Here is a 24,533-nt window from a genome sequence, read left to right as displayed (position 1 = left end):
GAGAAGCAGCCCCGGCACCGAAGACGCTGCAGCCCCGGAAGGCCCCGGCGGGCTGGTGGCCCTGCGGGTCCAGGCACAGCGGCACGTCCAGCTGCTCTCAGCCATCCTGCATTCCCATGTGCAGAGAACCCTCTAGCCAACTGCAGGGAAGGTTTATATTTTTTCAAAGGTTTTATCTTAAAAGACCAAGCCATGTCCACGAGCTGCCAACAAAGGGCCAGGCGCTGCTGGCACTCATGAGCCCACGCGCACGTGTGGCAGGTGCGCTTCTTCACGCTTACCCCTAATGCTGGGCGGGCTCTGGACTCGACGGGCATCCACACACAGCGAGAGCTCTGCCCCTCCCCTCTGGTTGCATCAGTCGGATTTCCCGGACTCAGCGGCCAAAGCAACTCGCATGCAGCTCCCGGCAGCCGGTCAGGAGCGCACGCGGCCACCACAGCTGAGCCACCAGCCGGGGACACTGGGCCCGTGGGGGCCGGGGCTGCCCCTCAGGCTTCACTGCGGGGCAATTCGTCTTGCAGCAGCAACAGCAGATCCATAATCCCGACAACGCGTTCCTTTCCCGGGTCTCAGTGCTCGGCTGCTCGCTCAGGGCCAGGTCAGCGCAGCGACACTTTTCTCCTGAACTGTGATTTCCGATTGACGCCACCTTGCTAGCGATCTCGGAGGCTCTTGCGGGAAGAGTCACTTGCCATCTCTACTCTGCTAAGCATTTTTGCCTAAGTTATGAGCTCACACTCGCCACACTCACTCTCTAGACACTAAGCAGCCCTCTCCAGACAGGCGCAAGAGTCTTCCAGAGCCCAGCTCGGGCGACCCCGAGCAGCCTGCCGTGAAGGAGGAAAGACCGAGCCACAGGCAGCACGTCAGCAGCGGCACAGGCCATGTCTGCACATCCTCCAGCGGGCAGTCCAAGGATGACCGGGGAGGCGTGAGCTCGCGGTCCAGAGACGCGCACAGGAGAAGGCAAATGCGGCTCTTCAAAAAGCAGAAGATAAGCAGCAAAGTGAGAACACAGCAGGAGATGGAGACGGAGCCCCAGGGAGAGAATGGCCTACGGCGTGCGGCAGGTGCAGGAAGCACTACACACACCCGCCTTCCGCCTCCGAGGCAGAGAGGAAGGCCGCGTCCGCAGCCCTCCTGTGAGCTGTGTCTCCACGTGTGGTCCATGGAATGCGGGCCGAGGTCATGACTAGGGCTGACCTTTGAAAACACGCTAGGAGACCCTCCGCAGTTGCCATGGAAACTTCCAGGATGGCATGGCAACAGAGTTTCCAGGTGACATCCGCAGAGCCAGATGCACCCAGAGTCCCTGACCGCTGCTTGAAGCTCAGAAACCCACCGGGGCTCGATGGGCTGGGCTAAGCCGCTGAGAGACGGAGCTCTTTGTTACGGCAGCTGACAGGAATGATCCCGATTAATACAAAGAGCTAAAAGAATCCAGAAATGTGACTACCGGGTGAATCCCTTAGTGGCCAGTCTCTCTGGGTTAGCCCCAGGGGCCTGCTGTTCCAGCTGTCTACCGCTCACGTTCAAAGACAGCTTTCACATTTGGGGTTCAGGAAGAAAGACCTCCTTGTATTTCCTGGGAAGAGGGATGCACCTGCTGTGAGGAGGGAATAGGACGCTGAGCAGCATGTCAGAGCAAGGTGGAGGCTCCCGGGGCTTCCATTCCCACGCAGAGTGAAGAGCCAGCAGGCCCGGGGGACAGAATTCAGGCTCTCTATGACTTTAGCCAATTTTAAAACACCATCCAGCAGGAGAAAGGAAACAGGACAGTGTAACTCGGGGTTACACACCTTCTTTGGGGAGCCTAAGATTGTTGGCTCCCACGCAGTCCCCATAGTCAGCCGGGCGAATAACACAGCAAGCACCGTGGAAGCTGACCCCGGAAGGTAGACACTCAGCCCCAAACGTTGGGTCCCGCCAGTAATTACACCGATTTGTCTCCTGGCACCAGGAAACAGGAAGGTGACAGCGGCCATGCCCTTGGAGGCGTTGACAACGGCCAGAGCTTTGTGTTTAGAACTATCACTTCAAAGCAAAATAATGTCAGGGTGACCTGGAGGTTTGAGCGTAATTGTCACAGCCCTCTGGGCCTCTGATGATCAGTTCTCAAGCCAGCAAACACAGGACCCAGGGGCACTGGGCACCCAGGCCCGGCAGACTCCCGGAGACTAAGCCCCTGACCTAACAAAGCCTCAAAAGTAAGTTCTTGATCAAATCACCCAGATTACCCAGCGTCACAAGACCAGGCGAGCAGCATTTCTACGCCACATAATCTCACATCAATGGCCCATAACTCAATAAATTAATGGGTTCATGCTGCAGCGCCAATCACAGCAGGCAATGTGGAAACACCATAATGAAGCCAAGAGCACCCCGGCTTCCCACCTTGTCCCCAAGAAACCATTCCAGTTGTGGCTTCTCTGCTCAAATCCCGACTGTTTTAACTGGACAAGCTCAGGACTTCGAGAAAAACAGCCATAGATGAAGTTCCTTCCAGGGGCGATTTTATGACTCAACACACACGCGTGCACACGCACACGCACACACTTTGTTTTCAAAAGGCAGTCCTGGGGGCCTCCCCAGTGGCGCAGCGGTTGAGCGCTGGGTTGCGAAGCTGCCCGCAGCCTCTGCAGCGCCAGTTCGATCCCCGGCCGCCGGGCGAGGGTCCCACATGGCGCACAGACCTCTCCTGTCGCCCGCTGCTCCCCTCAGCAGTGTACTTCGGTCCTTCTGCCTGCTCTGCTCCCTGCTCTGGCTCTGGTGAATTCTCTCACCCTCCCGCGCTTCTCACTGTACCCAGTGCTTGTATAAATAAATAAATAAATCTTTTTTAAAAAAAAAAAGTCAGTCCTGGACACTGTTTGGCATTTTCTCCAACGGCGAAACACCAGCTCCCCCTGGACCTGGGCATTCTCCCAGGTACAGATTCCCCCCAAAAGGAAACAGGCATCAGCGATGCGGCGCTCACGGAGATGCCAGCTAGGGTTCCCCACGACGGCCGCGCGCCCGCCAGCCACCACTCACCAGGGCACAACCCAGCCAGGACAGGCTGCAGCCCAGCCACACAAGCCCCACATCGCCTGGATCCCTCTCCTGCAAACATCCAGAACACAGGAACGGCAGGGGCTGTCCTGAGCCTCGCTGTTGCTGAGAACTCAGGCCAGGGTGGTAGACGCGGCCTTCGTTCCTGAAATGCCAGCAAGCCCTCCAGGCGGGAGAGCTGTGGCTGGCTGGATGCACACAGGGGCCCTGGGCCGGGAGCCCTGGGGGGGGCAGGAGCAGGGGGGGTGAAGGAGCCGCTGGGGGCGTTCAGAGCATGAGCTCAGGGCGGAGACCTGGGCGAAGACAGGGCTCCATCCCCAGCCCCGTGCTCAGCATGACCTGCAGAAGCCGCTAACCCTCCTGAGCTGTCCTTCCCAGCGCGACAAGGGGGCTCTCTGTATGCTGTCTCCACAGGACGTGGGGGGCTTGAGACTGCCCCCTGCAGAGCCCCTGGCATAGGGGCCCCCCGCCCATGACTCCACACCCGCCCAGAGTCCCCAGGTCCTCCTGGGACGCCCAGCCTCCCCTGTAAGCCCCTCGGCGGCACAGCGAGCTGTGCGGGGCAGGACGTGGTCACAGCGGCCCGTGGCTGACACCAGGCAGCCAGACCACCACCATGAACACCCCATTAGCAGAGCCGGCGCCTTACCCGCTGAGCCTCAGTAACGTAGGGGCTGCCTTGTTCTCCTAATCGACTTCATCAATTAGAGTAATGCCTTTCAGGCCATTTCTGATCACTGGGAGCAAAGGAACGTGAAGGAGGCTTCTGCGGAAGCAGGTTCTTGCGCCTCTGCCAGGACACTCACGTCTTATGCGGGCCAGAAGCCACAAGGCACCGGCGAGGCGGGAGGGCAAGGCACGGTCCCTGAAACCCAGCGCCAGAGCGGAGGGGCCGCCGCACTCAGGGAAAAGTGAGGGGCTTCGGGCGAAAGCCAGGCCTCTGCAGAGACACATCATCGGAGCCAGGACAGGGAAGGTCTGGAGCTGGCACTGCCCGGAGGCCCAAGGTGACCGGCACCGAATGCCTGGACTTGAGAGCTGTGCAGACTAAAGGGCCCCTCCCGCACGGCTGCGCCTGGCTCCTTGCTCGTCTTGGAAGCTCTTGCTCTGAAATGTGCAGATCAGCTCCTTTTCTTCATTCAGTTTTCCAGGGCCACACGCCGGGGCCCTGCTCCCGGGGCCACCTTTGCTAAGAAGATTTCTCTCGCGCCCCTCCCCTGCCCAGTTGTCTCCCTGACCATGACAATGGCCACGGCCTCAGCGACCTCCTGTCTGCTCATTTATGGGCTTGAGGCAGTCCTTCCCCCGGGATGCCCGCTCCTGGCGACAGGGTCCTGTCCCCCCACTTCCTGCTGCATCCCCTGCACCCCATGGCGCCTGGCACCCAGGCACTGGGTAATACCTTAGCAGAGCTGCCCACTCCCTCCACAGGAGAGAACGAGCCGCCGCGTGCCAGCTCACCCGCCCAGGCCAGCCGGCAGCATCCTGGCGTCGCGGGGCTCCCTCCAGGCCCCCGGTTCTTGGGGTGCCATCAACCCCAACAGTGATGATTTGGAGACCCACAAAGGTGGCAATGATGACATATTTTCCCACAGTCAGGTCTTGAGACCCAGCAAGAGGTTAACTGGAAGCCTCTTCCAAAACACAATTATTTCCCCTCCATAGAGAGTTTGGAAAAGTTCCTCTTTCATAAGTGACGTTAGAAAATTAGAAAATCATTTCAAACCAAAGGGCACTGCAGTGTGTCGCCAATAAAAGTGAGCAAAGTCTCATTAATGAGACACAGTGACGTGGAAACACCACAATTCTTTTTCACAGCAAAACGACCGTAATTAAGCCAGAGCGTGTCTGTTAGTTAGCAAAATAAATAATTACCCCGTGCCCTGGAGGCTGATTGCTAATTCGAGCACCGGGCTGACACTCCTGCAGTCTGGTCTGGAAATCCACCCCAGGGCTCGCGCTGGGGGCAGAGGGGCCTGCATGGAGCAACGGGGCACCGCAGCCGCCGGCCCGGCCCCGACACCCAGCAGCAGGCGTTGCCAAGGAAGAGGGGGTCGTGCCTGCTTTCTGTCCCCTCCCACATCCACAAAACTAGAGGGAGGCGGCCTGGCCATGGGTGGACACTGGACACTCCGGCCCCAGTCGGGGGACAGCACCGTGCCCAGTGTCCTGTCCCCGCCCCCAGGTGGTCCTGGAGGGACCAAAGAGGCCACCAGAGGGTCAGCAGGGGTCAGGCTCACGTTTTGTACCGTTGGCACCAGCTCGGCCTTCTAAATGGGTAGCTGGCAACAGGGACCTGACCGGGTAATACCCTGACCTCCTGGTCCAGGGGCTCACAGAGTCTGGGGCACCTGGACCCCAGAGCAATGCGGGGGACCCACCCTCAGTCCCAGGCCTGCTTAAAGGTGGGTGCCACAGACACTGACCCCCTGAACAGGGTGCTCATTTCAGGGTCAAGCTCTTGCCTCGGTGCACACCCCGCCTCCCACCCATGACCGTGGCGGGCTCCGTCCCAGGCTCCCCCTCCGTTCTACCCCAACCAAGTGGCCCTGCTGGACCCTGGGGTTACAGCCCCCCATGTCCTGTGGGGACAAGTTTGGTGTCATCTGTTGAGTGTCTGACAAGAGCCCCGTGTCTTTTGCCAGTTCCAGTTGTCCATGCAGGAGGACAAGGCCAGCCGACCCACAGAGGCTGCAGCTATGCAGGCAGCCACGGGCTACACTTCAGAACAAGGACGCGGGGCCAGGCTTCTGGCCCGGCCCGGCCAGCCCAGCCCGGCTGTTGGGGCTTTGGGGCACCTCGGCCTCCTGCTGCTGCTCTTCTCCCGCAGGAATCTGTATCCCCAAGACGCGGGCTCGGCGGCCAGTCAAGACTCCACCCTCCTCTCTCCCACTCAGCAAGCCGGAAACTCCTCCTGGCGGCCAGCTCGCCACGTTCACACGCGCCCAGGGGTCCGTCCCAAGGCCTCCAGGGCTGGCTAATCCCTCTGACCCGCACACGGAGCGGGTTGTGCTCTGCACCAGGGCCCCTCGTCCCCTCGTCCCCTCCCGCCCACCGAGGCCCCAGCCCTGTGGCTCCCATCTGCCACACGCACAACAGCCAGGCCCTCTGCAGAGCTGCTCACCTGGGAGCAGGAGCTGTGGCTTCCTCCGTGTGCCCCTGCCCCGCGGGGTCCCCCCCAAACTAAGTGGCCGTCCGGCTGCGGGGTTCATGCCCCAGAGAGGCCAGAGGCAGCTGCGGAGCTGAGGAAGGGCCTGGGTCCACCCCCACCCCAAGGCTGACCCTCCTGAGCACAGGAGGCCAGTTCCCCCAATTAGAATGCAAACTGGCAGAACCTGCGATGAACACGTTTCAAAGAAAACGCTCAAGCCAAGCATAATGTGAAGGAAAAGCCTTGTGGGGGGAACCCAGGAACCCCAAGAGGAGGTTGGCAAAAGTCCCGAATCGCAAAACCGAGTCACGCGACCCGCAGAAGGCGCACAGAGGAAGGCCGGCCAGGGACGGCAGCCAGAGCCGGCCCAGCGTGGGGGCCTGGCCGGGGGGAGGGGGTGCAGGAGACTGTCCTAACAGAAACGGGGCGAGCTTCCTGAGGCTGAGAGAGATGGCAGGTTGAAGCAGAAATTAGAAGTCACAGGCTTTGCTACAACCATTTTATAAATAAAATTCAGAAAGTCCAGATATGGGACTCGAGGGTCCACAGGAGTTGCTGCAGCCCCGTCCTGTGCCACCTGGTGGGGGGGGAGGTGTAGGTGAACAGCAGTGATCCTTTCCTGCAGGGGCACAGAGAATTGTTGGGGGACCAGGAAGAGGGCAACGGATGCATGTGGTGGGTAGCGGGGCTGAGCCGACCACAGCCCTCTGAGCTGACCACAGCTGCTGGCCAGGCTGCACCCCCGCCCGTGGACCAGGCTCCCACGGCCCCGTCAGCACCCCACCTGCGGACCCCTCCAAGCTGACATTCTAGACTCTCCCTCGGTAAGGCTTTGGAGCCTCAGAAATGTGGGCTGGGAGCACATGCTGGGGTCAGTAAGCACGGGCTGGACCTGGCCGTCGTCACACACCGGAGGCCCAGGCTCCCCTTCCAGCAGCCAGATGGGCCCGCGGAGGCAAGGAACCCGCAAAACTGGGAGTGGTGGAACAAACCAGTGGGCTTCTATCCGAGGAGGAGAGTGGGGGCTGGGGCCGGCGCTGGCGGTGGGTGTGGTGCGAACCCCCACCCCTAACCACGCATAGTGTGGAAACCCCCGCTACCTCAATAAAAAGCAATGTGATTTTTAAAAAGAAATAAAAATTAAAAAAACAAAAGCTGATTTCTTGTGCGACATGTCCTGCCAGCTGCTCCACTCCACGGTCAGCGAACTGTGGCCCTTGGCCAACAGCGCCCGAGGACCCCAGGCCCGCCGCTGGCCACTTCACTCCAGGACCAGTCACCTGGAGGAGCGTTCCAGAAAGTTCCGCACCTCTAAGCTAATGCTTTGGCATGAAAGGGACACTTGTGACGCCCTCTCAATTCACTGGCCTCAAGATGGCTCCTCACCCCAAGGGGGCTGAGCCCCACCAAGTCGCCAGGGGCCACAGCCGGGAACACATCCGCCTGTGGGCGGGGGCATCTGGTCCAGCGGCCTTTCAGGAAACGCAGAAAACAGTCAGAGGATAAAGACACCCCACCCCTCCTCCCCAAATCCCCTCACACTTCCTTTCTTTGACTGGTACTTGTTGTTATTCAACCCTCCAGGCACAGCCTTGCAAATTTCTCTCAGTCCCCTTTGGAGAGCCCTCCGGGCGGGCTGGGCTGGGCAGGGTTTCAAAAGTGATTCACTCTGGCTGCGAAGAACAAGCTGTGATTCCCACCAGCGTCCCTAAGTGCCGGGCTTCATCCTGGTCAGCATCTGCTCTTGACTCCAGCTAAGCCCCTGGGTTCCCAGGGCAGCGTTTACCACTTGTGCTTTGTGGTTCTCAACGCTCTGCTCCCTCCCCGCGCCCCCCAGTGGGGTCTTTGTCCTCCCCCTTGCACCCTTCAGCTCCCCCACCCACTGTCCCCGCTCCTGAAACGGGCAGCGTTCTCAGACCCCCGGCCCCAATTAGGAAGGCCTCCAGCGCTGCCGGGCGCCCGGCCTGCTTGCGGATCCAGCACTCAGCTGCCCACTGCTCCTGGTGACACAGGCAGCGCCTTCTGTTCCGAGGGCCGCGGGCCCTGGCCGGGGAGGTGTTTTTCAAGTTTTTAATGAGCCCAATTCAGCGCAGGCCCATTTTAAGTGCCACATTTAAAGTTCTCTTAGTAACTTCACAGAGGGGGGAGAAGGGACCAGCGCAGGGCACTTAAAAATTCGCTTCTTAACCCAGAGATGTTTCACGTTTCTATCGTGACTGGAAATCCCATCAAAGGGGCCCGCACCCCTCGGGGAGAAGAGCCGGTGGCGGGCGCGCAGCTAACGCGGCCCAGCCGGGCGGGAAGGCCTCCTCCTCCGTGAGGCTGTGTTTATAAATGTTTTCCGAGGAAATAAAGAAGCAGGTTTCTGGACGACAGTCCTGTTTTCTCTCCTGAGCTGCAAGCGCGATGTCTGCCATCACAGCTTGTCTCCGGGGCTGCCCGAAAGGCTTCAATCACCCACCAGCGCGCGGCCGGCTCCGGCCCGCCAAGCCCGGGAGGCCTCCGGTGGGGCCCAGCGGCAGCACCGCACGCGCGCGGCTCACTCCCCGGCACACTCGTGCCCACAGACAGCGCGTTTACGCACACGCGGCACCTGCGCCGCACACACGACCACGGCAGGCCCCCCTCGCGGCAGGGCGGCCTCATCAGCCATTTAAAGGTTTGGCCAAGAGCCCCCGCGCTTCTGCGCACCCACTGCCCAGGCGCGGCCGGGCCGGCAGAGGCGCAGCGCATCCCGGCATCCCGGCATCTCCGGCATCCCGGCATCTCCGCATCACCCGCGCGGCGGCCCTGGCGGGCGGAGGCCACCGGACGCCTTTGCTTTCCCAGAACAGAAACCCGGACGGGGCGGGCGCCGGGCGGGTCGGCACCTGGCGGGGAGGCCAGAGCCCCGCCGCCCCGCTCCCCCCACCCCGCTCCGCTCGGGAGCCCCCAACTCCGGCCGCGCTCAGGCGCACACGAGGCGGCCGCCGGGAGGGCGCTGACTCTGCGGCCGGGCCTGCCCAGGGGCACAGGTAGGAAGCTGCCCCCGCCGGGGACGGCCCCGCGGGCACAGACCAGCGCGCGCCCCAGGCGGGGTTCCCGCACCCTCCAGGCCGCACCCTCCGGCCCGGGCACGGTCCCGTCCCCGCAAACTGGCGGAGCTTAAGAAGCCGCTGTGCGTCCGGAGGCGCGAGGGCAGGACGGGGCGGGGGACACGCCGGAAGGCCTGTCCGCGTCTGTGCGCGGGTCCCCGCGGCCTCTGCACGGCCGGCACCCCCCGGGCGCTCGGGGAGCCGCTCTGCCGGAGGGTCCTGCTGGCCCAGCCGCACCCCAGCTTCCAGGCGTCACTGACTCCCAGGCCAGAGCTCTTACAAGATCCAGACCCATCGGGGTGGCGGCGTCAGACTCCGCGGGCCGCGAAGCACGTGGAGACGGCGAAGGAGCCTCACGACGACAAGAGGGGGTGGCCGCGCGGACCGCACTGGGGGCGCAGCCAGACCCGGCCCAGGCCGGCCCCGATGCTGACCCGAGCCAGCCCGGAGGCAGAGAAACACGGACGGTGTCAGGTCCGAGTGGAGGAGAAAGAAACCAAACAGGGGGTCAGACAGAGCCAAGCTAAGATCTGACCCCAGGGAGCTGACCACAGGAGGGGGGGCAGAGTGGACCGTGGACAGGGGCTCGGGCGTCCTGGGGGTGGGTGCCGGGTGGTCACCACACCTGAAGGCTGTGACCCTACACCTCTGATCACAGAAACCAGTGTGACCGCAGCCAAAGCTGGTGGGGAAATACTTCCCCCATCCATTTCTCCTGCTGCTCGGGGTTCTCTCATCATTTCAAGCTGAGGCTTCTTGTCATCATTAGAGAAAAAACTAGAAAGGAGGAGATGTGACAGGAAAAGCAAAAGCAGCTCCTCTTGCAGTCTACCAAGAGGTCACCAAGCACTCCGGTTTAAAATTCATGCCGTGAAACCTGGAAGTACAACGCAAGCAGCAAACACTCACAATATATGAATGAAGAGAGAAGTTTCGGTGCCTGAGTATTTATATGTGTAAGTCATTGAGATGCAGAATATAAACAGGATTACTCAGAAAATTCTAGGAGACAAGGATTCTGCAAAGTCACAGAATAGAAGGCTATTTGACTGCCAGAGAAGCTTAAACGTATGTGAGATTCCATGAAGAGTGAAGGAGCATCCACGCTAAAGGCAGTACTTGACTCCAGCAAGAAGAACGAATATCCAAAATACCTCGCGAGTACCTCTAAACCAGCGAAGGAAAATCAACTCCTAGCCAAATGCGATAAAGAGGGGTTTGCAGAGAAGTGAACGCAAATGACCGATAAGCACACACGGAGATGTGGGACTTTGCTGACACCGGCCGAGGCGAAAATCAGGACCAGGCAATGCTGTTGTCACTCGGAAACGGACTATATTCCAAAGACTTAGCGCTGCCACGTCCTGAGAGCACCTGGGGACTGAGAACACTCATGTGTGGCCATAGCAGTGGCCGGCGGGAGGGGCGGGTGCAGACCAGGGCGGCCACTCTGGAAAACCACAAGCTGCTGCAGAAAGTCTAAACCACGCCAGCCTATGACTTGCTTCAGCTCTCTGTTCTGGAAAAGCACTGCACACGCACCCAAGGAGACGTGCACAGATAGGACCAGCCCTCCACAGTGGGAAACAGTGACAATCGGTGAGCAGATAAAATGCCCATCACAGCCAGAAGAGCTAAGTGAGATGGGCCATGTCCCCACTATTGCTCTTTCGTGGCAGCTGAAAAAATCAGGCTGAAGCTGTCCTCACCCTCGTTTCACTGCCGCATCGTTCACAATAGTCAAGACACAGAAGGAGGCTCAGGGTCCACCAATGGACAAGTGGACAAAGAGATGTGACAGGTGTAGACACTGGGACATCTTCAGCCTTGCAAAGTGAAGGAGACCCTGCTGCGGCGTGGATGGGTCCTGAGTCGTGAGCTGGTTGAGATGAGCCACGCAAAGACACAGATACCATGTGAGCTCACATGTGGAATCTTAAAAAGAGACAAAAACTAGGCTTATAGTCAGCAAATAGCCTGGCGGTGTCAGAGGCAGGGGCTGGGGTGGACAAAGGCACAAACTTCCAATTATAAGATACAAAAGTTTCGGGATAAAATGTTCATGTTCGGCGCGGCGACTACAGTTGCTAATACCACGTTGTACAGATGAGAGTTGCTAGAGCATGGATGCTGAAAGTTCTCATGCCACGAGAAAGAATTTTCTTATAACTTTGGTGATGCACGGTAACTGGACTTTACAGTGGTGAGCATTTCCAATGCATACAAATACCACAAATGTCAAATATTATAAATATATTACACATACTACAACTATCAAATGCAAACCACTACAATGTTATATGTCAAGTATATTTAAATTTAAAGAAAAAGCAAGCTGGGAGACCCTTGCTTCCAGTAGTGATCACTGGATAACCTCAACCAGCGTTCCTGCTGAAGATACAGGAAAAGCTGATCAAAGCACAAGGATGGTTTCCTGGAGTTATCAGAGAAATAGAAAAGTGGAGGAGAGCTGGCACTGAACTCAGGAGAGGCCTGGGGTGAGCCTGGGACTGGAGACCTCATTCGCTCTACAGACATCTGTCCCATCCAAGGGGGCAATTGAGGAACCTCGTGAGTCTCTCTCTCTCTCTCTCTCTCTCTCTCACACACACACACACACACACACACACACACACACACACACACTTGTTTGTGAAGCCCAGGGCCACACGGGAATGAGAGTGACCCAGAATCACTCTGCAGCCCAGCTGTGTTTCAGTTCATGTCAGTCTCTCATGTGTCTGAAGACCAGAGCTTTCCCAGGTGTCCTAGGAAGTCTAGTGCCCCAGGCACCTGCAAAGAAAATAAACAGCCCCTGGAGAAAGGTGACTTTGCCTAAGGACTCAAATAATTTCCACAAACATTTTTGAAAACACAATGTGTAGAAGAAAACAAAAAATAACCAGACACATGAGAGACAAGGCAGTAAGAACTGTGAAAGCATGAATATTTGAAACAACAGGCTCAGAAATGGGCCCACGGGAATGACCTGCTGGGGTTCTCAGGCAAGTCAGCACTTTCTTTTTCAGTGTGTTCACAGTTTATTTACAAATCACTTACAGAAAATTTTCAATTTATACATGAATGCTAAATAAGCAGAAGAAAAAGGGCTCAAAATATTTAATTATTAGGGAAACGTAAATAAAACCGTGAGACACTCCTACATACTCACGAGAATGGCTGCAGTGAAAGACTGACAACGTCAAGTGCTGACAAGGATGCGGAGCAACCGAAACTGTCCTGCGCTCTATGAGGAGCATAAAGTGGCACGATCACTCTGAAAAACAATTTGGGATTTTCCTACAAAATGAAACATATGCTCAGCACACCACACAGTGATCTCACTCCTGGGCATTTAACACAGGAGATAGGAACATATGATCCCACGAATGCTTGTCTATCAATGTTGGTGGGTGCTTTATAACTTCCTGAAACTAGAAACAATGTAAAAGTCCACGGATGGGTGAATCTCAAGACATTTTGTTGACCAAAAGCGCCCAAACACATCTTTTCCTACAAAAAGGCCTATCTCATCTATGGAGATGGAAAGCAGGGGTTGCCTGGGAAGGTGGGGGGTGGGGGACGGGGAACCACACAAGCAAGCCTGTAGTTGCCATGGCGACGGGATGCAGCATGTTCATGGCACTGATCAGTCAGGTGAACAAACTTGTCAAAACTCATCAAAATGTATATTTCAAGTGAGAGTTCTTTATCGTATCTGAATTATACCTCAAGGCATTTTTTATGTTTTTAAAAAGGAGCCACAGAAAGAAGAATGATTACCCTGAAAGCAAAAACTAGTTAGACTGATGGTCCCTTCTCAACACAGTGTGAGCCAGAGACAATATAATGGTACATTCAAGGCACTGAAAGAAAATAACTGCCAAGGTGGGTTTCTATTACCAGGGAAAATACTCTGGTAATACTTCCATAGCAGACACTGCTAAAATGCAGCCGAGTGATCCCAGGTGGAGGAACAGAGATGCAGGAAAGAAAAAATATTAAAGAAAATGACAAATATATGGGGAATGGCCGTGAAAATTTTTTGATAATTTTTTTATTGAAGTTCCATTGCTTTATCTCATTGTTAGTGTTTTGGAAGTAGAGGCTCTCCCCTTCCAGGGGCTCCCCCCCAGAGGCTCTCCCCCGGGGGCTCTGCTCCCCCAGGGCGAGTCCCTGCAGTGCCCCACCACCAGCAGCCACAGTCCTGCCCCACAGGGCTTCTGCCCTCCCTGCTCTGCCCCAGCCCCCACATCCGCCCCACAGTCAGCTTTCCAGGGTTGGTTTTAAAGTCTACCTGTGAATGTTGAGTATTTAAAAAAAAAAACAAAAAAAACCCACCAATAGAATATTAACTGCACAGTAACACAGCACAGAGTCAGAGACACGGCGCAGGGGACCGAAGCCCTCCAGAAACCCCGGGGAGACACGGGGGAGGGGTCGGGCGTGGCGCTGGCGCCCCAGCCCCTGTGGCACACGGCGGCGGGCAAGAGGACGTCCAGGCGACGCAGACCTCAAAACCCAGAAAACAAACAGCACCCAAGTGCATCTTACAGTCACCAAGTGAGTCGAGGCCCGGAAACCACTCAGATGACGGGGACGGGGAAGAGAGGCATACCCCCCACTTCTCGTGGCACGGGGCTGTCGCCCCAGAAGCGCAACCAGGAGGACATCTGCAGGGGGCTGCTGCAGGAGCGCCTGACGCCCCTGCAGGCACGGCGGGGCAAGGTCAGGCCCCGGGACAGGCAAGGGGCAGAGCCGGCGTCCAGGCGGTTTTCTTCTTGCTCCGGGAACTTCAGTTCTGCTCGTGAAGGCTTTCGTCGTCAGACCCCCAGGTTCTGGGGTGATCTCCACTTAAAGCCGAGACTGGCTCTGGGCCAGGCCATCTACCTGGCAGGGCGCAGCGATGGTGTCTGGCAGAGGAGCCGGCGCAAGCCCCGTACCCGCGGGAAAGTGCCCCACGGAGCAAGTCTCCAAAGCCTGGCACGGGCCACACAGGTACCAACGTGCATCGTGGCGCTTGTGGAAACACGCCTGAGAGACGTGTCCAGAGACAGCTGTGCTTCAGGCCGGCCACCGCAGGCGCGGACACACCCCAACTGGCCCCATGAGGAAAATTAAGTCAATTAAGCAACGCTCATATGAACACACCGACCGAGACACCAGGCGAAGGTCTGCCAAGCCCTGCAATCACGCCGGCCAATGCCTGCGACAACAGATGGAGCCAAGAAAACCAGAGGAGGAAATTGTTTCCCCCGAATGCAACAAATGCAGGGAATGAAGACACGAGCGGAGCAGAAGAAATGTCCTTTGTCCTTTCTGATTTTCAATTTCTCTTGCAACCCTTCTGAGATCACAGCGTGACACAGAGCGGCAGGTGAGATCCGTGCCAGCCCTCAGGCCCCGCGCCTCAGCCCCGAGTCCTTTGTGTGCAAATGAGGGAGGGGCTTCACCTGGCCCAGAGAAAGGGCAGGACGCCGGGAAGGCCCGGAGACCTCCCTCAGCCCAGCAGCCTCCCCGGGACACACAGACACACAGCGTCTGCCAGCCTTTGTGAAGGCAACTTTCATAAATTACCACAGGAGAAAAAAATACACTTTCCCCAGCCTTGCCCTTCCCGATTCAGCTCAATTTCACGGTGCTCGATTGTCTTCTATTTTATTGTCACAAAGGCACCAGAAAATAAAAAAATAGAACAGAATAGAATAAAGACTACCGTTGTTAACAGACGTTTCAAAAAACTGAAAACATTTTTCTTACAGTTTCAATGGGTTATTTAGCTTCCAAGCAGCTGTTGACAATGAAAAATGTAACCAGCATCGCTATAAATCTGCTTTGGTTGTAAATGTTTAATTATAATGTTTCCATTTCAATTTAAGATAACTTCACTTTCTGTCTGAAGACAGGACTGTTAGCAAGAAAGCAGAGTGGAAATAATATCCGTGGCGTGATTGTCACGGGCTCCCTGAAACTCCTCAAAAGCAGGGGTTCCACTCAGTGCCTCCCAGCAGGGACCCAGATGCCCCTGAGACTCTTGGAGGGACCGACGGGATCCCAGAGGAGCCAATGCAGCCACCGCCCCCCTCCCCGGGCCCAGGCAGCCCCACGGGACGCAGAGACAGAGGCGCAGAGAGAGCCGCTGCCCGCCGGGGCCTCCACGGGTTTCCCCCGAGACCGGAGCTCCGTCCCCAGCGCCCGGTCCCACCCCCGTGGACATGCGGCTTCCCGTGAGCCCCCTGGACGGCCCCAGCACATGGGGGGGGGGCTCCAGGCGGGGAGGAAAAGCCAGCAACAGCCCCTTCCCACCTGGCAGCGCCCCTGCCCACTTGCAGCCGCCCCTGCTCGGGTGACCTCTCAGCAAGCCTGGCGAGGCCAGAGGTGCTGGTCCCAGAAACAGACGGCGATTATGGACAAGAATCTGCGTGGCTCCGGCAGGGGGGAAAGTGGGCCCCGCCACCCGGTCGCTGTTCTCACACCTCGAGGGCGGCCAGCGCGCGGTGGCAGCATCCGGACAGCAGTGGACGTCGAGTTCTCTCGGCTAACCGCACAGCCACCCACGGGTGGCTCATTCCCTTCGCCAGGTCACAGGAGAGAAACGGGACCAGAGGGGTCGAGGCACCTGGCGGAGGTCGCACAGCCCGGTACAAACAGGGCCCCGAGGGAAACCCAGGCCCGACACCAAGGACCGGACTTTTCAAGAACATCTGAAGATTCCCTCCCCACAGAGGATGCGGCGGATCCCAAAGCCCGCCCCAGCTCGCGGGGGACGGCCACTCCCGCCCGCGGGCGCCGGCCCTGCCCTCCTGCAGGCGCTCCGGGCGCCAGGGACCCCAGACTTCACAGCAATTTTCTCTCCCAAAAACCTCCCAAGCCTCCTGCCTCTTCCGCTCCTCAGTAAATCACGCTCGAGGCCTCTGGCACAGCCACTGCTTTATTTACTGTTGCCTTTGAAACAGGGAAAAGTGGGGCCCAAACATTTCTGGAGAAACAAAATGTGCCTTCAAACTCTCTTTGAGGATCCATTTCCATTCTCCAAGTGTGTGTTTTGGCCTAAGAAAGTCGGTTATTTAGAGGAAGAAAGTCCCCAAAACACTACAGGTCGACTCCAATCTTTGGGGCACAGCCCCCCAGGAGACCTCGTCAGGAGAACTTCCCGAGGCTGGGCTGCTGCCGCAGGCACACAGCTTCTCCGCACTTCCACCGAGCCCGAAGGACCCCCTTCTGCACAGGGCTTGGTCACACGTGCTCAGCTCCGCCCCCCGATACCCCCCAGCGACCCGGCCCCTGGAAAGGCTCCTCTCCCAGACGCCAGCGATGCTGCGCAGAGGGGGTCTACACGGAGGGGCTCAGGCAGGACACCCAGGTGCCTTCCCCACAGGGAGCCCAGGCTTATCTGCATTTAGAGAGACCAGGCTGAGGTCTGCACTGGGGTTCACCGTGCTGCCCACCACCTGCCGCCCTGCAGCTCCATCTCAGGTCTCACCCCTAAGGCGTCAGCTTCTCCACTCCCAACAGGAAATCTGCTGTTACATAAACCTGTTGTTTACATGGTAACCCCAAAGGATTAATCTCTGTTACAAAGACTTTCTGATTGATCTCAAAACTCTTGCTCTTTGTCTATCCTGATAAAGAAATGGATGAACTGTAGGGACCCAGGCAAGGCTCACAGGTGCTCGCTCTGCATCCAGCTGTGCTGCAAGCCCGAGGATCCATCACTGCAACAGCCGTAGAGGGTAGATATCAAATTTCCCGTTTCAAAGTTGATGACATGGAGGCACAGGGGGTTTCAACAATTTGTTCAAGGTCACAGAGTTAATAAGCATGAACTACTTACCATCAGGAAGTGCTTCTCCCAGTAAGGAAAACACCACATGCCATCAAAGAGCCAACCCCAGTTTGGGGGGCACAGGAGGGAGTGGTGAGGACTGTGGTAAACAAGAGCGCTCCAGTGGCTGTGGCTATTCTCTAACAGCCTGATATTGCCAAACCTCCTGATTTCCCCCAGAGATGGCTGACATGTGTATTTTTCATCCTAGCTCCTGATTTTTTAATGTTAACCCAAAATGAAGATGGGGGAAAAAGCAGTTTGAAGGCCAATCAAAATAGGATCAGGGGCTACTTGTGTGCCACCTGAGCAAAGGAGTAGCCAACTGAACCAACGCAGTGGCAGAAGCGCCCATGTTTACATAATGGGGAGACCTGGGGTGTTCTTCACAACAAAAGACTTCCATGTTTTGCAACTGTTTAATCAAGAGAAGATGCAGGGTTCCCTCGTTAACTGGCAATAATAGTGTGCCCTAATGAATCACTGGGTGCCAAGATGCATCAAATTCCCCATCACTGTTTGTATTTTTTGAAAATGATTAAATATCATTGTCTTTCCCTGTATAGCAAGATCCAAGTGGCAAGTGATCCATCAGCTTATCTGCTGGTGTTTAACTACAGCATTTTGCATTCATTATTTCCTGCTTAAATCATTCTTCTACAAAGAGGAATAACTTAATCCTGCCCCTTGACAGCAAGGAAATTCAATGACATGTCTTTAAAATGAGCGTTTCTCCTACAAAACACCCCCGTCCATCCATAAAACCGGAAGATCTTCAACTCGAAGCAGACAGACAAGGACCGGCTTCTGGGGAGATCCAACCCTTTCAGGAAAGGCAGAGGCCCTCTCACCTCAAGCACAACTTCCCAGTTCACGCAGCCACACCGGGGGCAGCCGGGCAGCTCAGAACAGGGAAGACGCAACCCCAGAGCCAAGTCCACACAGCCACGCCACCCCCAGGTGACTTCCACAGTCGAGGGCTGAGATCTACAGGCCCTTGTGGGACTCAACATCAAGAAAACCAAGAGCCCAATCAAATAAGGGGGCGGGAGGGCTGGATAGGCAGTTCTCCAAAGCAGACACACAGACGCCTCAGACACGAGGGTTGCCTGCCCACCCCTCGCCGCACTTGCTCTGGTCCCCTTGATCTGGGTCCTCATAGGCCATTTTCCAGCAAGGATGACAGACAGCCCAGCACACGGCATATTTCTGTGCACGGACGCCTGGTTTGAAGGACTGCGGTGGCCGGTACCCCCACCTGCCCCGGGGTGCACTGGCAAATACTGTGGCAGATCAAGGATGCCGTTTCTAAATCCATTCTTTTCAAACCCTAAAAGTGTTCAAAGTGAAACACCTGTATCTTCTGCAGGTCACTACCTTGCTCATTCCTGTAATTCACAAACCAACTACGCCGTAAAATCACAGGGGAGTCTCCTTTAAAATGCAGAGAGCAGGAAGCCTCCCTGGGGGCCTAGGGGTTAAGTCTCAGGCTGTCACTGCTGAGGCCTAAGTTTGATCCCTGCCCAGGGAGCTGACCCACACGGCGCAGCAGATCTCTCCTGCCTCCCTGCTGCTCCCCCCAGCAGTGTATCTCAGTAGATGCACCTGTTCTGCTTCCCACTCTGTCTCTGGTGAGTCTTCTCACCCCCCTGGATGTAGGTGAGACCTACACCTCAGCTCTTGTATGCAAAAATAAAATAAAATATTTTTTAAAAATAATGAAGGAGCAGGTGGCATCTTGGGCAGGCCCCCCATGACATGCGTCTGACGTGCACCCCAGATGGAGAGGCCTTGGCTGGCTCGTCCCCCAAGGTGCTGTCTCGCCCATGCTGGCTTCCTGTGTCTGCCATAACCACCACCCCAGGCGTGATGACTGATGACAGAGGTGCACCCACTCCCAGACCTGGAAACCAGACCGCCAAAGTCACGGTGAGGGCAGATCCATGCCCCTCTGGAGGCTCCCGGGCTGTCCTGCCTCTCCCCGCTCCCAGCTCCCGGGGCTGCCGGCACCCTCAGCCCGTCCCTCCCATCTCGGCCTCCACCTCAGGCACTTTCTCTGGTCTTCACTTCCCTGTGTATCCTCGGAGAGCATTGTGAAGCCTAGGGTGCACGCAGTGACGGGGCGATTGCACCCCAGAGTCTCTCCAAACAGCGTGCCCTTCTAAACTCAGAGGACACGGATGTGAACGCGGCTTCGGAGGGGCGGCCGAGTCACCCAGGCGGTCCTGTCTGCAGACACTGATGGACACTGATTTTACCAAGTCTTCAGGCCCGCTGGGCCCGGGAGCTGGCGTCTGGAGGGAGGGGCGCAACTCAGGTGCCCCGCCCTAGGAACTGCGCAGGCAAACGCGGCCAGACTCTGGCACTCTCTGCCCCTGAACTGCAGGAGCCGCATGCCCCAGCACACATCAGCTCAAGGGAAAGAACAGAGCTGCCTGCCTCCCACACTCCAGTATTTCCAATTTTTAAAAGTTTGTTTTCCAAAAAAAAAACAAGCTCGGGGCTGTTGCCTAAGGAGCCTCATACAGCCTTAGGGTACATTTTTAAAACACAGTAAGGACTAGGCAGCACACCCTGGGAGACCTTCCACAGCCTCCGGCCCTCCGGCCTCTCCGTGGAAACCTCCCGGGGGAAGCCACCTCAGAGGCGGGGTGCGACCCCTCCAGAAGAGCGAGGGGCAGCCGTGTCACCGCAGAGAGGCCTCCATTCTCACGCGAGGGGGGTGCCACGCCCGGCAGGTGACACTGGACACGCGCGGCCTATGTTCAAAAGCGGGGAGCGTGCCAGGCCGTGCCGCGGGCGAGCCCCTCGCCCTGCCCAGCTGCTTGCGTGATCGGAATTCGAATTGCCCCAGCCAAGCTCCCGCGGCCGGCTCAGCCTCTCGAGCCGGGAAGCCTCCCAGGCACGTGTGCCTTTGACCTTGGCGTGCCCTTGAGCTGGGTGCAGAGGCGCAGACTCCTCTCCCCTGGGCTCCCCTGGGCTCTCCCTCCGGTTTCCAGGCGCAAACGTGCTCCGCCTCACAGTTTCTAACCACGGGAAAGGCGGCCGCTGATCCCCTCCGGGGGCTGGGCCCCTGCCGCCCGGCCCCCCGCCGCCCCCCACCCCCGCCTTGGCTGCGCCTTATCTGCTCCCAACACTTTCACACGGATGAGTCTCATCTCCCCGGCGCTCCTTAGCAAGGCTGGCCCTTTATCTTGGGGGCCTCATCTTTATCACTCACACTGAGTGCTCATTAAAATATTTCAAATGAAGACCTTTGCTGCCTCTCGAACAGAGCGCGCGAGTCTCCCCACACAACACATTTTTAATTCTTATCACAGAATTCCAGGCAGTTTGTACATTATATTCTATTAAAACCCCGATTCTGCCCAAGGTTGGCGCCGTCGGAGACGCGGCTTTCTGCGGGTCCCGTCAGGGATACAGTCGCGTGTTCATGTCTCTCGCCAGCAAACGTGGCCCGTGAGCCTGTACTTCACACCTCATTTGCCGGCACAATTCAACAAAATAGTGTAAAAAGAAGCAATTATTTATTTAGATGACGAAGCGGGCTTTAGTGGATGTTAGAGGAGCATACACTGTCACACAGAAGCAGCGGCTGCCCCCCCCCCACACACACACACACACACCGGGGAGGTCAGATCCCGCAGGCGAGCATCAGGGAGGGAGGGGCGCAGGCACCGAGTCGCCCCCGTCAGCCACTCTGCTTATGCGGCTGATTTTTCTTCCTCCTTGACCTTTTTTCTATCTTCTCTAATGAGAAAGCAAAACTGAATCTCATCACAACAAAAGTGATAACCAAGGTGGGTGTTTTCCATCGAGTTAAAATATCACCCCCTGGTCAGGGCAACATTTCAACACCGCTGACTCCTGCACGCAGGCCGCGCGGACGCTGGGCACCAAGGGACTCGGGCAGCGAAACCAGAGCACCGGCAACAGGAGGACGTGCAGGACGCTGCTGGCTGCTGGGACGGCCCCCGGCACACCCCGAGGGCCCCGCCCCTGTACTCTCAGCCCCAGGGCCCCGGCCCCAGAGCTGCTGGAGAGGGGGGTTCTGGGTGGGTGTGTGATCCAGGTCTGCCCGCAGCTGGCGAGGGCCGGGCCCAGGACACGCTGGGCCTGTTGGAAAGAGCCGTGTCCCCAAGGAGCCACCGAGGCTGCGGGCAGGAGGCTGGAACCGCTGCGGCCACTTCCCAGCAGGAGGGGGCGCCCGCTGGAGACAAAGAGACCAGGAAAGACAGGAGGCCGCTGCCAGGGGCACCCGCATCCAGACCCGGGTCCAGCTCACCCCACCCTTCTCCACAGGCACGAGGGACCCAAGCCCCCTTGGCACAGCACCAAAGGACCAACTGACAAAGCCTCCTGGTGAACACCCAGCTCCTGAGGACACAGACGTGGGGCCCTGTGCGGACAGAGGTCCGTCATCCCCGACGGACACCACCTTTGAAGAATGTGGCAAACTGCTCACCGACCACCAACCTCCCACCCTTCCTACCGGACAGCAAAGACCATGGTTCAGAGCCCAGAAGTCATGCCAGACATGCGCTCCCCAGACTGCCCTGCTGCTTGGCCCAAGGCATGGAACCCACTGCCTGCTGATGAGAAGGGAGGGAAGGCTCCCGGGGCATTTCTGGAAAGGGCTTCTCCTCTGGTAAAAAGAGACTACATGAGGAGAAACCCCCTCCTTGCTCCCTTCCAGTCTCTGTATACAGCTGGGTGAGTGTGTGATGCCTGGAGGAGCTGCAGCCACTTCGCAGCCATGAGGAAATAAGATGGAGGACGGCAGCAGTGAGTTGGGTACAGCTGAGATGAAAGGCCAAACGCACCTGGGTGACGCGGGTGCTAGACCCACACACCTCCAAGTGCACGTCAGGTGGGGGACGGCCGTGTCACAGCCTCTTCAGGGGGACCCTCAGTCACTAGCCACTGAAAGCAGCTGAGCAAGTATACGCATCCTCGGTTCTCTGCAGGTACCGATGACTGGGGCTTGGGGTGCTCAGCGGGCAGGTCCAGACTTCCCGGGAAAGTGCAGGTCCAGCGAGAGCAAGGACAGAAGCTCTGGCAGGCCCTCGAGGATGAGGCCCAAACTGCGAGGACGGACGTGCGAGGCACCGGCCCCTGAGCACTGCCCCAGAAGCGGCTGCGCCTCTCAGCCAGGGCATGTGTGCCGAGCGGCGCTCGGGCCTCCGCCTGGGAGAAGGGGTAGTTCTAAAGCAAGGAGGCCATTTGTCCGCCCTGGCCATCACCCGAGTCCCCCCCCCCCCCCCCCCCGCCAGCACCTGGCGCTGGTGCAGAGGCAGAGCCCAGAGCCAAATGGCGCAGACAGCACTGCCTGCCGGCTCCCTGGGGCGGAGTCACAGCAGCCCCAGGGCCCCCAGGGAACTGGGCCCCGAACCCACGGCCGGAGTCCTGTGGATGAGCTGCCCACAGCAACGTCTCCCCCACCCATCGGCCTCCTAAAGCCACACGCCCAGGTGGAAGAGCAGCGTCCCGCACGCTGACCGTGGGGACCCGCGGGCAGCCCTGGCCTGTTCCCCAACCCTCCAAGCAGCTCTACCTCCCAGCCAGGCCTGGACTCGCCACTGAAGACGATACCAATACAAATAGCAAGATCTGAAAATGCAGTTTTCAATCCCTGTGCTGTGGCCCGCCGAGCTCAGGTCACCTTTGACACCAGATGCGCGCATCAGATGACAGTGTGTGGCCAGCGGGACTGAGGCCTCCAGCCAGCAGCACATCCCGCCACGGCCACCTGGACACTCAAAGGGACACACCCCACTCACGCAGCACCCACTCATGCAGTGCCCCATCAAACACAGGGGCCGGCTCTTCCCCTACACCCCGACGTGACCATCAGCCCGTGCAGCACCCCCAGGAGGCGCCCACCTGCTCCGCGCGTCCGGAAGGTGGCCCACGCAGGTGAGCGTGGCCGTGGTCTGGTCCCCGTCGCTGTCGATCTCCTCCTGGACGGCCCACTGGTCCTCACTGCTCACTCTCACCGCCGTTATTTTCACACCTGCTGCTGCCTTAATTCTGCGGGAGCGGGTGGGGGGCAGGGAAGAGAGAACCACTTTAGTTGGAAAGAGGCAGGAAAGACGCGGGGCCGAGCCTGCTCTCCCCACCCTCAGAGCTAGAGGGAGCGCGGCCAGGAACAGTCCCCCTTTTAAAACTGCATCTTGGCATCTTGACAAGTGCCCCGGGGTGGGAGCCTCCAGCCTGGCCATGTGCGCTGACCCCTGTTTCATCAGCGTGCAGGGAGATGACACGCTCCAGCCCGGGCCCAAGGCGGAGACCAGCAGATGGGCTGGGCAGCGGGGAGGGCGTCTGCGGGCCGGTCCCTCACCCGGCGCTGGGGAAGGGACCCCAGAGGGTGGAGGGGCAGAGACTCGAGGCGAGTGGCACTGACCACAGTAGAAGGACAGCACCAGACGGCACAGGCCCGGGATAGCCACGGACACAGCTCGCAGACACATCAGGAGAGGCCTGTCTGGCCCAGTGCTGGCAGGCTCAGCCCCCAGGGAAGAACCGAAGACCAGGCGCTTGGCCACGGGGAAAAGCCACAGGAAGCTGACAGCCTGGGCTGCCTCCCAGTGCACCTGCTCTGTCCCCTACCCGCCCCCCGCAGCCCCCGAGTTGCCGCTGGCCAGCGTGGGTCTCACAGGCAGCAGCCTTGGCACGTGCGGGTGCTGGGGGCAATGGGCCAAGGAGAAGCGCCCCCGAGGCCAGGGCATCCTCTCCCATGAGAGACGTAAGAAGGAAGCCATGTGCAGACATATTCTGTAGTTAGGAAAGTGCTTCAGAGACAAGTCCAGGAGGACAGACGTCCCGAGCATGGAAGCTACACTTCCCCGAGGGGAAGCAGCCACGGCTGCGCCCGCCAGCCGAGTCTAACACTCCAGCTGAAACCCGCAGGTGAACGTGCAAGAACAAGAATCCACAAACCACGTCTGACAAGGGTCTAGCATCCGGAACAAAGAGCCGCCACAGCACAGCAACAAAAAGACAAATAATCCAACTTAGAAACAGGCCAAAAAAACAGCTTAAAAAAAAAGTTCTTAACGAGACATTTCTCCAAAGAAAACACAGCCAGCCAACGAGGATGTGGAGAGGTGGCTGCCGGCACCAGCCCATGGGGAGGTGCAACCAGGACCCCATGAGGTGTCACCTCACACCTACTTTTTGGCAGTTGCTTAAAAAGCTAAACAGAGGATCCAGCTATTCTACTCCCAGGGAGATGCCCGAGAAGCTGACAACAGTGTGCTCACGGCTGCGGCGCTCACAACAGTCACCAGGTGAAGACAGCCCAGATGGTGAATGGAGACATAACAGACGAAGATATGTGGAGTGGAATATTAGTCAGCCGTGAAAAGGACCACATGCTCCAACATGGATGACCCTGGGAAACATTACGCTAGATGGAAGCAATCAGTCA

At 58.0% G+C, this 24,533-nt stretch overlaps 1 protein-coding gene across 1 annotated transcript in view; it reads right to left on the bottom strand.

The window, feature by feature from the left end:
• Positions 1-24,533, bottom strand: part of TMEM132B (transmembrane protein 132B) — a 166,162-nt gene that overhangs the window by 30,690 nt on the left and 110,939 nt on the right. Inside the window, exon 4 of the mRNA XM_054695431.1 lies at positions 22,988-23,134. Coding sequence (XP_054551406.1) covers positions 22,988-23,134 — 147 coding nt within the window. The remainder of the gene's footprint in view (positions 1-22,987; positions 23,135-24,533) is intronic.

This window comes from Talpa occidentalis, unplaced genomic scaffold, assembly GCF_014898055.3.
Source record: "Talpa occidentalis isolate TD23 unplaced genomic scaffold, MPIMG_talOcc4v2.1 talOcc4.14, whole genome shotgun sequence".
In the NCBI taxonomy this organism is placed as follows: Eukaryota; Metazoa; Chordata; class Mammalia; order Eulipotyphla; family Talpidae; genus Talpa; species Talpa occidentalis.
This window is presented reverse-complemented; position numbering and strand designations above follow the sequence as displayed.